The 14,705-nt window shown below is 37.6% G+C and overlaps 1 protein-coding gene across 1 annotated transcript; it reads left to right on the forward strand.

The window, feature by feature from the left end:
* Positions 1–644: 644 nt before the first annotated feature.
* Positions 645–4,687, forward strand: LOC104095198 (putative glucose-6-phosphate 1-epimerase). The gene is made up of 8 exons (XM_009601273.4): positions 645–858; positions 967–1,041; positions 1,497–1,553; positions 1,645–1,808; positions 1,998–2,132; positions 2,697–2,799; positions 3,514–3,613; positions 4,209–4,687. The coding sequence occupies exons 1-8, from the start codon at positions 772–774 to the stop codon at positions 4,376–4,378; spliced, it is 891 nt and encodes a 296-aa protein (XP_009599568.1). The 5' UTR covers positions 645–771; the 3' UTR covers positions 4,379–4,687.
* The last annotated feature ends 10,018 nt before the right edge of the window (positions 4,688–14,705 follow it).

Consider the following 14,705-nt stretch of genomic DNA (forward strand, 5'->3'; position numbering starts at 1 on the left):
GAGGGAGAGCCCGAGTTTCTTCTCGGTAATATTTTAGGTTTCTCACACAACAAAACAGTTAGGGGCAAAGTTAAAAAGGAAAAAGTCAACAGGGCCAATATTTTGACCAAATATAGACTTCAAAGGCCGTTAATTCAGGTAATCAACGTCTTATTAAGTGTGGAACTGACAAATTCCCAGCTTTCATAATGTGCATAACATACATTAATTCTCCAAATTCTCCCTTTCAAATATCTGACTTCTCAATATTTTCTTTAGTAGCTGCAAATAAGTCCAAGAGCCACTACGACAAAAAAAAAATTACCACTCTCCTTTTTTGAAGATAATTAGTTAGAGAATTTTGAATCTCCCCTTGTTTGTTCTTGAAATTCTAGGCAATTATAGATTCTTGGGGTTGTTTCTTTTTGAAAAATTAAAAAGTTAAAATCTTTCTGACTTCTGAAGTAATGTTCATTTCTTGTTTTCTATGGTCATTAATTTCCTCAAAAAGATAACTGGGTCTTGGATTTGTGGAGAGGAGAAGTAGTTAATATCAGGTAGTTAGGAATTGGTAGAGGTTCACGGGAAAATTGGGATTGTCACAAGAAAGGTATCAAGGGAAAAGGCACCGATTTTCAACTGCCTTCAGTGATTGCAGCTCAAGTGTTTGTGCTTTTGTCTTTCTTAGAAATTTTAGTGTATTCAGTATAAAGGTCTAGGCTTTATGCTGTGTTTTATCAGAGAAAAACACAAGCTAATACTTCCTATTCATATCCAATTTGTTTTCTTGAAATGGATCATTCTGTAGCAGAAGTTACAAAGGATAAGAATGGAGTTGGTCAGATTTTGCTTCGAAATCAACGAGGGGCGTCTGTTCGAGTTAGTTTCTTTTGAGATTAATCTTTGTATTTGACTGAAGGCTAAGTTCATAGCTTTCAGTTTATCTTTGTCTTTCAGAAACTGAGGTTTTTGTATTATTGTGTCCAGATCAGTCTGCATGGAGGACAGGTTCTTTCATGGAAGAATGACCATGGTGAAGAATTACTTTTTGTAAGCAGTAAGGTACATTTTTGAAGCCAATTGTGCTGAAGAAATCCTTCTGGTTTTTGTACTTTTGTCGTTCTTCTCAATTTGATTAATGGGAGAAAGGTTTATAGGACTCGTGTTTCCGCTAATCTTGCAATGAAAACTGCTTTAAGTTTATGTTCAACCAGGCTATTTCTGAGCTTCTTTGAAATTTCTTGGCTAATGAAATGAGAATATCATTATGTTGATATTTTTGCTACCTGGTGATAATCTTGTTATCAGGTTCACCCTTTTCAGAGGGTGAGCTTCTGTTCCTGCATTGACATGGTTTTCTCAAGTCTGGCTAGTTTAAGGATTTGATTTTAGAGAAATCGTGGAAGTAACTTGGTAAACTCAAGAAATGGAAAGAGTTAAAGATATATGAAACTGAGAATTTGTTACTATGTACAAACTGATTGCTTGCTCTTCGTGTTGGGATTCTTCATCTTTAGGCAACTTTTAAGCCACCAACAGCTGTGAGGGGTGGAATTCCAATTTGTTTTCCACAGGTATATAATTGTTGTTCAGCGCTTCATATTCCTCCTAAGATACGGCTCATACTGAATTTTCAAAATGTGACTGATGTGTGTACTTCTGAAGTTTGGAAACCGGGGCTCCCTCGAACAACATGGATTTGCCAGAAATAGGATGTGGATCATTGATGATAATCCTCCTCCTCTACACCCTAATGATTCCAATGGCAAAGCGTATACCGACTTACTACTTAAATCATCTGATGACGATCTTAAAGTCTGGCCTCATGGGTATGAACTTTATCTTGGAGATAATGTGAAATTCTTTCAATATAATCAATTTCTTTCTTAATAGGCAGCATAATTATAAATGTTTAATTAGTATGCTAATACATTTATTTTGTTGTGATTCGGTCTTGATCATGCTATCAAGTTAGTCCAGCTACTGATGTTAGTCCTCTCTCTTGTTTCTTTCTCTAGTTTTGAATTCCGGCTGAGAGTAACTTTGGCTGTTGATGGATCTCTTACCCTGATATCACGCATCAGAAATGTCAATTGCAAGCCGTTTAGTTTCTCCATTGCATACCATACATATTTTGCTCTCTCAGATATCAGGTAACTATCATAAACAGCTCGTGACTGAACGATTCTTCTAAATAGAATGATGGTTTTCCAACTCTACGTTAGACTGATAAAAACATTGCTATGTAGTACTGAGAAGTTTGCATACTATCTTAGTATCTGCAGTCAAATTCTTGTATGAACACAAGTAGGAATATGAGATAAGTTTTTCAATTATAAAATGAGTATACCCCTTTGTTACTCACACTTTCTGGAGCATAATGCTGTAACATAACATAGGAAAAGCGGGATGAATATGTTTTTCATCACCCTCCCTATCTGTCAGCAAAGAAAGTTTGCTGTTCAAATTTAAAAAATCACTAGGTATATATCGTGTTGTTCAATTCTCATGGATCTCTGACAGAGCGTAATCTGTTGTGTTTGTTGGTTATTTCAGGCCTAAAAAGACCAAAAGCAAATTGATTAACTCATTTTATGTCATGCTATTCATCTATTTCAACAACGGCCTAGATAAACTTATGGATTTCATGACATATACTGTACAGTCTCCCAATTCAGAACTTGAAAACAAAGCTAAACTAACTGCTCTTATGACAGTGAAGTGAGAGTGGAAGGCTTGGAGACTCTTGACTACCTTGACAACTTGTGCAACAGAGAACGTTTCACTGAGCAAGGAGATGCCTTAACATTTGAAACCGAGGTAAGGAGTTACATACTATTTGATCGTGCAAGGAAGGTAATTTTCAGCATGTGCCATATCAAACTCACATGCCATAGTTCAATAAGGCGCTTCGAATACCATTCGGCTATTAGCCAGTCTAGCCACTGTATTTTCTATAATTTTCTCTCTTCTATTGCTTAATATTTGGCTCCTCGTGGGTGACACGTACTTATGTTGATTCTCCACCCCCTCCCCCTTCTAAGCATGTATTGAAAAAATATTTATGTTACTAATCCAGTACGAGTGGTAAGCCACAGTATACGTATTGCCCCTCTTTACCCATTTGTTTTAGAATAATTGTAAGTTGCTTGCAATGGTGCTCTAAGCATGACGTAAGCTGTGGATCATTTCTGTGGGTGTAGCAGTAGGTACTGGTTATGATATTGTCAAACCGTTTTGATCCCTAAAATTTTAACTTTCTTGTTTCACTATAGTAATTTGGTCCTGCTTCAAACTTCTGTCTCTCTTCCTTTTAATGAAAAATGAGTCAAGCAAATGAAGTCGAAAATGAAATGACGATCAATAGTAGAATCAATGTCTGCCTTGTCTGGATAATCATCTATGGGAGCATAATATTTACTTAACTTGTGTGATGAGATCATTTTATGTTTCATATAACTGGTTTGTGTGTCTGCTACTCCACCTTTTTCTACAAACTTAAGATAATCTGCATTTTTTTTTTCTCTGTGGCAGGTGGATCGAGTTTATCTTAGTTCAGCAGATGTGATAGCAATTTTTGATCACGAGAAAAAGCGGACTTTTGTGATAAAGAGGGAAGGGCTTCCTGATGTTGGTGAGCTTGACAGTCCTTATGCATTTACTTATGTGGTATAAAACCAAGCCAAAAAAAAAAAAAAAATAGCAGCACTCTAACTTGGGATGGTCAAAAATATTTCTGAAGCATACGAACATAGTCGCCACCTAAACTATGGGAGGATTGTCGTTAATTGCCAAGTTTTTGATGATTTTTTTATATATGAAAATTAAAGCTGAAAAACTGAAAATAAAGAGAAACAAAGATCAGAGAGGAGAAGAGATCCATTATACAGAGTCCTTAGGTGGTTTTTCAGGCGACAACGTAGAGTTTCTGTATATATAATCCCTTTGTGGAAGGATGTTACCACGGCTATTGATATAAATAAACTCCAGAGCCCGTTTTGCTTAATTGATTGAAAGTAACTGATAAGCATCACGTCCTGAAGTTATTTGTTATTTCATAGGATAGAAGTGTTGAAGCATAATAGAGTCTTGGCATGCTGTATATTCATTTCATTCATCACTTTTTCTTAGATTTGGGTAGTCTGGTGTCAAAACATTGGACATGTTCAGTTTGTAATCTAGTTACTGCATCTGATTATCTTTAAACATTGTACATTAACCTATGACAGTGGTTTGGAATCCATGGGAGAAGAAATCTAAAACCATAGCAGATTTTGGAGATGACGAGTACAAACATATGCTTTGTGTAGACGGAGCAGCAATCGAGAAACCAATCACCTTGAAGCCAGGTGAGGAATGGACCGGAAGGTTGGAGCTGTCCGTCATGCCTACAAGTTGACGAATCACTAACAACAACAATGTCCTGTGCCACGAGCTGAGTCTCGCATCCCAAGTTAAACACATAATTCATGCAACGTATGACCTCCTTAATATTAGCAGCGAAGTCGTACACTAAGAACCAATATCAATGTTTTTTATTGGTGTGAATTTGTAGTACTTAGATGATTGATGTTTAAAAGTTCCATTTGTTATTCTTGTGGTTGTGTACATGTAATGGAATTGGGGAAAGGTCCTTTTTAATATTTCCCCTCAAATTTGTAATTTGAATGGCTACATAATTGCAGAAATGAGCTACCTTATGCAGCTATGCTGTATTCTCCTTTATATCACAAAAAAGTTATTGGTTTTTGTTTATGAGAATTCAGAGAAAGTTTTGACTTAAAAAAGATAAGGCGAAGAAGGAAGCCACTCTCTCAATTATCAGAGCCAGGTTTCGATCCTGGGACCTGTGGGTTATGGGCCCACCACGCTTCCGCTGCGCCACTCTGATTTGCTGGTACACCTACTCTCACAACTAAATAAGACTAATTTTAATTTTTCCCAAAAAAATCTCTTCTTTTATTCTCCAGTAATTTCTAGTCTCTATAGTAAGATCTTGGGTATTAGAACTACTTCAAAAATCTATATTTGGGTTACTTTTCCATCGAAGAGAGATACCCCTACCCTGGGTACAGAGTTGTTTTCGATAGAAAATCGGCCCCCTTCCTCTAAGAACTTCCCACCTTGCTCCTGGGGTGACTCAAATTCATAACCTCTTGGTTGAAAGTGGAGGGTGCTCACCACTAGAGCAACCTACTCTTGTCATAATTTTTTTAATTTTAGGCGTCAATTTATATTTTATCGAAATCGACTTAATGAAATTGTGAGTTTGATTTGTGTTCCCAAAATAGCTTGTTTGGAGAATGTGACAACTTATTAATGAATTTTCCTTTAAGACTAATTGTTGTTTCCACAACAAAAACCGCTTACTTTTAAATCTTTATATACTTGAAGTTCTTTAAAATAATCATTTGACACGAGATATTGACCGGTCGATAATTGATTACTTATTGGAAAACGGAATAAGAAATGAAAAAATCGTACTACAACAAATATAAATAAACATTTGATTGCTCATACTTTGATCGACAACACACTGTCTTTCTTTGAGAGAAGAGGTCAAGAATTTTTTGTGATATTCATTGATACAAACCAATAAATCCAAAAACTAGTCAAATCTGAAAAAATAAAAATTTAATAGCAAGACAATACACATGGATTCTAATGTATATCAAAAACAAAGCAAAAGGAATAATTGCAAATTGTTCCCTTCGAATATATGAATCTGTATATTTAAGGACAAATTGTGATGGTTAAGTGAAAAGAAATTACAAGTTGAATTGTCGCTGTTTTTATAGGATACTCCCAAAAGAGCAGTTGACTATCTCTATTATCCTAAATAATTATTACTGTATTACTATATATACGATGATTATTTTTCTATCTTTTTTCTTTTTTAATAATGATATGATGGAAGTGCTTTTTGAGATTTCCCATTGACAAAACATTTTACCAAACAACGTGAAAACCATTGTCAATGATTTAAAGCATTAGCTAGGCTATACAATATTCTCTAATTTAGAAATAAAAGTAAAAATAAACAATGTTTTTTTTTGGAGTTTGGGGAAGATATTGTAATAATGCTATATGTACTGTACCTCCGAATATTATTATTTAATTTATAGCAAGTTATGAAATCTCAATTAAAAATTTTCAAATAGTAGTTTCTGTTGTTTATAAGGAGAAGATTATTGGTTTATTAATTTTCACAGTTGTGGAGTTAATTTTTTTTTTTTAAATAAAAATTTTATTACCAAAACTGGAAGCATGACAACGCATGCAATTAATATTTAGAAAGTAACTTATAGAAATAACTCAAAGGAGATACTAATGAAATTATATCCTGATAAAATATGGATGCTCATTTGTCATTCACGTGGAAGTGTATGGACCATCACTTGCATTTATTTATCTTTGGTATGTATAATTTCGAAAATGAACTAAATTCGAGAAAAAAAAGTTCTCCTACAATTTTTTTATTTTTTTTTTGTGTGTGTAAAATTTCTGATTCATTTCATAACCTTTCAAAGTGCCCAAACATTTTTCAAAATTGGCCACTGATGAGAATTGGACAAATGACTGGGTAATAATAATTAGATGGAGATGTGTTTGTTTGCTAAAGAGCCAAAAATGTTATCATCATTTCCAAACTTGTCCTATTTTTATCTCTGCTAAACAGTATATTATTTTATATTTTTTTTTTTAAGATATTGACACACCTAGCAGTAGTGCCCACTCATTTGTACAAAATAAATTATGGAGACGACAAATACGGCACGGATTGAAAATTGGAGGCGGACCCAATGTGGTACAAGGAGTTGCAACTGGAATTAGTCGTTTATTGGTTGTATAAAGGGCGACTCGGTGCACTAAGTTCGTGCTACGAGCGAGGTCCGGATAAGGGCTGGACCATAAATGTATATTGTACGCAACTTTACCCTATATTTTTGTAAGAGGTTGTTTTCACGGCTTGAACCTGTGACCTCCTGATCACATGGCAGCAAGTTTATCAGTTACGTCAAGGCTCCCCTTCTCGTTTATTGGTTGTACTAGTCTTAGGGTACGCGCTTTGTGCACACACCTATATCAATAAATATATAGTTTTTTTAAAAATTATATAAATATTATTAAATAATGGTTAGAGTTATTGAAAAAATATAAGTTTCTAAAAATAATGAATGTTAGTCTCACTAAGCTAGCTCATTAAATAAAGAAATCCTACTCCACATGAGTCTTTATATGTCATATTATGATTTATGAGACATGGAATATATATCTTATGAAAATTATTGTTATCTATATTACCAAATACTATAAACAAATAATAGAAAAATACTTTTACAATAATTATTCAAAGATAATAAAACAAATTGAAGAATTTGAATCTTTTGTTCTTTTAGAAATTTGTGAGTGAAGAGATAGAACTCTAGCTCCTAAAAAATATTGATAAATAACAAAATAAAGTCTTAAATAGCTAATATTGATTTACAAAAAATAATGTAATACGACATGAAAAATACAAGGAGCTATCACTTATTGAAAAATGAATATAAAAAGAAAGAAAAACGATAATGGCAATCCCTTCTTTTTATTTGGAAGACGGGCATTGCGTTCGGTTCGAAAGGCATGTTTTAAGTATGTTTCTAGATAAGGCTCCACTAGTCCGGCTAGCTAGTGAGCGATTCTTTCGGGTGGGAAGCAGGCCGAGCCCTACGGGTTTTTACCTTTTGTCTTATATTATATCCTTATTGTTTCAACTTAGCATTTTTAGTAATTTCACTTTTAATACTATATTATAATAAATCTTGCTCCATTTTCTTATTTATTTCACGGCAAATGCTTTTATTATGTAAAACAATTTGTGTACCTTAAGAGTTGTGATAACCCAAAATATCATATTTAAATTTAATAAGTAATTCTATGTTCTAAGACCTCGAAAAGCACCATTTATCATTCCTCGACTTGCATGCGCAGTCCGTACAATTTTCCGAAATTTTTTTTATGTGAAAAATGGATTAAAATGTGAAATAGAGCTTTAAAAACTCAATTGAGTTGACTTTAGTCAATATTTTGAGCAAACGGACCCGGATCAGTATTTTGATAATTTCGGTAGGTCCGTATCATGATTTGGGACTTGGGCATATGCCCGGAATCGAATTCCGAGGTCCCTAGCTCGAGATATGGAATTTTGATAAAAAATTTAAAGCTTGAAAGCTTAATGATTTTTAAGAAATTACTGGTGTTGGATTTATTGATCTCGGGTCCGTATTTTAGTTTTGGAGCCCGGTGTAGGTCCACTATAATATTTATGACTTGTCTGCCGAATTTGATGAGAATCGGAGTTGATTTGACGTGATTCGGACGTCCGGATGTAAAAATATAAGTTTTAAAGTTTTCTTGGAAATTTCCTTTGATTTGGTGTCCGATTCATAGTTCTTGTTGTTAGTTTGGCGATTTGATCATGCGAGCAAGTTCGTATAATATTTTAGGACTTGTGTGCAAGTTTGGTTTGGAGCCCCGAGGGCTCGGGTAAGTTTCGGATGGGCTACGGGATGATTTCGGACTTAGGAAATCTGGTTTTTTGCAGACTTCAGACTTCTGGTGTGTTCTTCTTCACGTTCGCGAAGGTACTCTCACGAAGGCGAAGAGCAAATTGAGGCTGGCACATTTTGTGCTTCGCGTTCGCGATAGAGTGATCGCGTTCGCGAAGGCTTGAGGTTCAAAGCTTCGCGTTCGCGAAGGGAAAGAGGCTGGCCAGGAAAATTAGACTTCGCGTTCGCGAAGGGCATCTCGCGTTCGCGAAGGCCAAGCCAGGCAAACATCGCGTTCGCGAAGAGTAAAATTGGACAGCACAAATTTGTGCTTCGCGAACGCGAGGTACTGACCGCGTTCGCGAAGGGTAAAAATCCGAGAAACAGAATTTAAGTTCTGAAAATGGGGTTTCGACCCATTTTCAACTCTTTTCCATTTTTGAGCTCGGGTAAGACGATGTTTTGGCGATTTTTACGGAAAAACATTGGGGTAAGTGTTCCTAATCGCATATTGATTATATTTCATGATTTCATACTCATTTATATCATGTATCAGTGAATTTATGGAAGAAAAATCAGATTTTTATAAAATCTTCCAAAAACGAAAATTTAAGATTTGAAGGTCCATTTGACATCAGAATTGGATAATATTTGTATGGTTGGATTCATCTCGGGATGGGTGTTCGGATTTCGTAAGTTTTTCCGGGATTTAAGACGCGGGTCCCACTGCCAAATATTTTAATGAATTTCAGATTTTTTCCGAAAAATTTGTAAATTCATATGGAATTAATTCCTATGATTCGTATTGAGTATATTAAATTGTTTGTGAATAGATTTGAATCTTTTGGAGACAAATTTAAAAGGAAAAGTTGTGGTCGAGTAATTGATTGGAATTTGCAAAGCGAGTTAAGTGTCGTGGTTAACCTTGACTTGAGGCGAGATTGTAATTGATTGGAATTTGCAAGGCGAGATGACGACTGTCTATACGTCATCAAATTAATTATTTGCCTGCTTACTTGAAAATTCATAAATTATTTTAAATCATGAATTAATTATTATAATAATTGTTTCTCTCCTATTCTTTGTCAATTATTAATTCTTGAATTCATGCATTAATTATTACATGTTATTTGAATTATATGCCTTAATTATTATTTGACATTTAGCATATTAAATATTAAACTGCATATTTTCTCTGTGATTTCCATAATAATTTGCTATTTGCCTTTGTTTGCTTCATAATTAAATCATAATTATTGTATGCTTGTTGTCTTATAATTTTATATTAATTATTGCATTTATTGGGGAAATTTCTTCTATAAGAATTGGTAAATGAATATGTTGGAGGAGCGGGTTGTACACCGCAACAGAATTGATTATAAAGAATATATTGGAGAATCGGGTTGCACGCCGCAACAGACTTATTAAAAGTCCATATTGGAGTGTCGAGTTGCACGCCGCAACAGACTTGATTAAAAGTCCATATTGGAGGATCGGGTTGCACGCCGCAACAGACTTATTTAAAAGTCGACATACATATATATATTGGGGGATCGGGTTGCATGCCGCAACAGACTTGATTAAAATAAATATATTGGAGGAGCGGGTTGCACGCCGCAACAGAATTGAATGTGAATATATTGTGAGAGCGCGTTGCACGCTGTAACAGAATTGAATGTGAATATATTGTGAGAGCGGGTTGCACGCTGCAACAGAATTAAATGTGAATATATTGTGAGAGCGGGTTGCACGCTGCAACAGAATTGATGGAAATGACAATTGGTTATGACTGCTGAGTTGGCTTGAGGTACTCGGAATTCAGCTACTCAGAGGAGACTTGAGGTATAACTGCACGGCATTCGCAGTTCTGAAGTCCCCGTCTACTTTACTTTAGTTGTGTGTTTGTTTCCAGACAGCTTTATTTTATTTAGACCTTTATTTGTATTTATTCTAGAAGCTCGTGTACTTGTGACACCAATTCTGGGATGGTATTTAGACATCGTTATTTTTATGTATTATTCACTACATTTAAAACTTTACTTCTGTATTTGTTCTTTGATTATTAATAAATTTAAAAATTATTTTTAAAATAGATAATATTATTCTAATGTTGGTTTGCCTAGCAAGTGAAATGTTAGGCGTCATCACGGTCCAAAGGTGGAAATTTCGGGTCGTGATAGTTGGTATCAGAGCCTTAGGTTACATAGGTCTCACGAGTCACGAGCAAGCTTAATAGAGTTTGAAGGATCGGTACGGAGACTTCTATACTTATCTCTTAGAGGCTATGAAGTTTAGGAACAATATCACTTCTTTCTTATTCTGTGTTGCGATTTTATTTTATCATCGATAATTGAACCATTCTACTCTTATTCTCTCGCAGATGGTGAGAACACGTAATACCTCTACCGATGGACAGGGACCAGAACCCCTCGGTGGCAACTATGGCCAGGGGTAGAGGTGGAGGGCGAGGTCAAGCTAGAGGCCGAGGTATAGCTCAGTCCAGAGCTCGAGCAGCTGCACCTGTTGAAGAACCTCAGGTGGACCTTCAAGAGGAGGTTCCAGTTCAGAATGTACCAGTTGGACCAGTTCAGGTCCCGGAAGGATTCATAGTCACTCCAGTACTTCAGGATGCTCTAGTCTGTTTGGTAATTCTTATGGAGGGTGTGGCCCAGAATGGTATATTTCCAGTGGCACCAGCCGTCTCACAGGCTGGGGGAGGGGAGCACAAACTCCCACTACTCCCGCTCCGGAGCAGATGGCTCCCCAGAATCAGGCTCCAGCAGCCCCTCCAGTTGGGGTAGTTCAGCCAGTTGTTGCGGCACAGATCGGTAATAGGCCTGCCATGTCTTTTGAGGCCTTATTGAGACTGGATAAGTTTACCATTTCTGGAAAGATTCCTCCCTATCATACTGAGAGAGGAATTCCGCAAGTGATTTGAGCGTCTACAGCAGGGCAATATGAATGTTACTCAGTATGAGTCCCATTTTGTGGATTTAGCCCGTCATGCTCTCCTTTTACTACCTACGGAGGGAGAGAGAGTGGGGAGGTTTATTGAGGGACTCACTCACCCTATCAGACTTCAGATGGCTAAGGAGACCGGAAGTAAGATTTCTTTTTAGGCGGCTGCTAATGTCGCAAGGAGGATCGATATGGTTCTTGCACATGAGAGAGGGCAGAGGTCCGATAAGAGGCCTTGTCAATTCGGTGGTTTAAGTGGTGCCTAGTCTGGAGGCAGAGGTAATTTTGTAGGGGTCATCCTCCCAGACCGTTTCATTCAGCACTTCATGTATCTCCCGGTGTTTTAGGGAGTCACGGTCTTATTATGCCTTACTCTGGGTTGCCAGCATTCAGTGCACATTCAGCTCCTATCAGAGCATCACCACTCCAGAGTTACTACAGCGGTTATCCGGCCCATTTGGGTTAGCTTCAGGTTCAGCATCCACGGCATCAGGATGGGTGTTATGAGTGTGGGAACATTGGTCACATCAGGAGGTATTTCCCTAGATTGGTGAGTAACAGATCTCGACAAGATTCTCGTGCCATCATACCGGCACCGGTTGCTTCACCGCCTGCTCATCCAGCTAGAGGTAGGGGTCAAGCAGCTAGAGGTGGAGGTCAGGCCATTAGAGGTAGAGGTCAAACCGTTAGAGGTGGAGACCAACCAGTCAGAGGCCGTCCCAGGGACGCAGTTTAGAGTGGTGGGGCTCAGCCCCGATTTTAGGCTTTTTCAGCTAAGCTTGAGGCCGAGTCATCTGATGTTGTGATCACAGGTATTATTCCAGTTTTCCATAGAGATGCTTCAGTTCTATTTAATCCAGGATCTACTTATTCCTATGTGTCCTCCTATTTTGCTTCATATTTGGTTGTGCCTTGTGATTCTCTGAGTGCTTCTGTGTGTGTATCTACACCGGTGGGAGACTCTGTTGTAGTAGATCATGTCTATCATTTGTGTGTGGTTACTATTGGTAATCTTGAGACTAGTGTGGACCTTCTACTTCTTGATATGGTAGATTTTGATGTCATCTTGGGTATGGATTGGTTGTCCCCTTATCATGCTATATTGGATTGTCATGCCAAGACAGTGACCCTAGCTATGTCGGGGTTACCTCGGTTAGAGTGGAAAGGAACTCCTGGCCATTCTTCTAGCAGGGTTTATTTCTTATATGAAAGCTCGGCGTATAGTAAAGAAAGGGTGTCTAGCCTATTTGGCTTATATTCGCGATGCTAGTGTGGATGTCCCTTCTATGGACTCAGTACCAGTTGTTCGTAAATTTTCAGAAGTATTTCCTGCAGATTTGCCGGGGAAGCCACCCGACAGAGATATTGACTTCTGTATTGATTTGGCTCCGGGCACTCAGCCCATTTCTATTCCACTATACCGTATGGCCCCGCCAGAGTTGAAAGAGCAGTTACAAGACTTGCTTGATCGGGAATTCATTAGACCCAGTGTCTCGCCCTGGGGTGCACCAGTATTATTTGTAAAGAAGAAAGATGGCTCTATGCGGATATGTATAGACTATCGGCAGTTGAATAAGGCCACTATGAAAAACAAATATTCGCTGCCAAGAATTGATGACTTATTTGATCAGCTTCAGGGTGCCAAGGAATTTTCGAAGATCGATTTGAGGTCTGGTTACCATCAGTTGAAGATTAGGGCATCTGATATCCCTAAAACAGCTTTTCGAACTCGGTATGGGCATTACGAATTCCTAGTGATGTCATTTGGGTTGACAAATGCCCTAGCAACATTTATGGATTTGATGAATCGGGTGTTCATTCCTTATTTGAATTCTTTTGTGGTTGTATTCATTGATGATATCTTGATTTACTCCAGCAGTCGAGAGGAACATGAACAACATCTTCGAAGTGTGCTTCACACCTTGAAGAATAATCAGTTATATGCCAAGTTTTCAAAATATGAGTTTTGGTTAGACTAAGTTGCCTTTTGGGGGCATGTTGTATCGGCAGAAGGCATAAAAGTGGATCCTAAGAACATTGAGGTTGTTCAGAATTATCCTAGACCTACTTCAGTTATAGAGATCCAGAGTTTCCTGGGTTTAGCGGGTTATTATCGTCGGTTCGTGGAAGGGTTTTCATCTATAGCAAGCCCATTGACCAGATTGACCCAGAAAGGTGTCCCATTCAGATAGTCAGACGAGTGTAAGATGAGCATTCAGAAGCTCAAGACCGCTTTGACTACGGTGACAGTATTGGTATTACCCACAGGTTCAGGATCGTATACGGTATATTGTGGCGCATCTCACATTGGGCTTGGTGCAGTACTAATGCAAGATGGCAAGGTAATTGCATATGTGTCGCGACAGTTGAAAATTCACAAGAAGAATTATCTTGTTCATGACTTAGAATTGGCAGTCATTGTTCATGCGCTAAATATTTGGAGGCATTACTTCTACGGTGTCTCATGTGATGTATTTACTGATCATCATAGCCTTCAGTATCTGTTCAAACAAAAGGATCTTAATTTGAGGTAGAGAATATGGTTGGAGTTGTTGAAAGACTATGATATCACCATTTTGTATCACCCCGGAAAGGCCAATGTAGTGGCCGATGCTTTGAGTAGAAAGGCTGTGAGTATGGGCAATCTTATGTATATTCCGGTTAGTAAGAGGCCATTAGCTGCAGATTTTCAGACTTTGGCTAATCAGTTCGTGAGGTTAGATGTTTGCACAGTCGCTCGGTCTTCTTTATATGAGCGCATCAGAGAGAGGTAGTATGATGATCCTCATTTACTTGTCCTTAAGGACACGGTGCGGCACGGTGATGCCAAACGGGTTGTTGTGGGGGGAAGATGGAGTTTTGTGAATGCAGGATCGTATTTGTGTGCCTAATGTGGATGGGCTTCGTGAATTAATTCTTGAAGAGGCACACAGTTCCAGGTATTCTATTCATCTAGGTGCCGCTAAAATGTATCAAGATTTACGGCAACATTATTGGTGGAGGAGAATGAAGAAGGATATAGTTGCATATGTAGCTCGGTGTTTGAATTGTCAGCAAGTTAAGTACGAGCATCAGAGATCTGGTGGTTTGCTTCAGAAGTTAGAAATTCCTGAGTGGAAGTGGGAGCGTATATCTATGGATTTTGTTGTTGGGCTCCCACGAACTCAGAGAAAATTTGACGCAGTTTGGGTCATTGTGGACAGGTTGACCAAGTCAGCACATTTCATTCCAGTGGTA

Source organism: Nicotiana tomentosiformis, chromosome 8 (genome assembly GCF_000390325.3).
Source record: "Nicotiana tomentosiformis chromosome 8, ASM39032v3, whole genome shotgun sequence".
In the NCBI taxonomy this organism is placed as follows: domain Eukaryota; kingdom Viridiplantae; phylum Streptophyta; class Magnoliopsida; order Solanales; family Solanaceae; genus Nicotiana; species Nicotiana tomentosiformis.

What these genes read in the sequence shown, in the direction of transcription:
- LOC104095198 (XM_009601273.4), top strand. Translation starts at nt 772, where the DNA reads ATGGATCATTCTGTAGCAGAAGTTACAAAGGATAAGAATGGAGTTGGT. An exon ending in TACTTTTTGTAAGCAGTAAG is followed by an intron (nt 1,042 to 1,496) that starts GTACATTTTTGA and finishes CTTCATCTTTAG; the next exon opens with GCAACTTTTAAGCCACCAAC. An exon ending in TTTGCTCTCTCAGATATCAG is followed by an intron (nt 2,133 to 2,696) that starts GTAACTATCATA and finishes CTCTTATGACAG; the next exon opens with TGAAGTGAGAGTGGAAGGCT.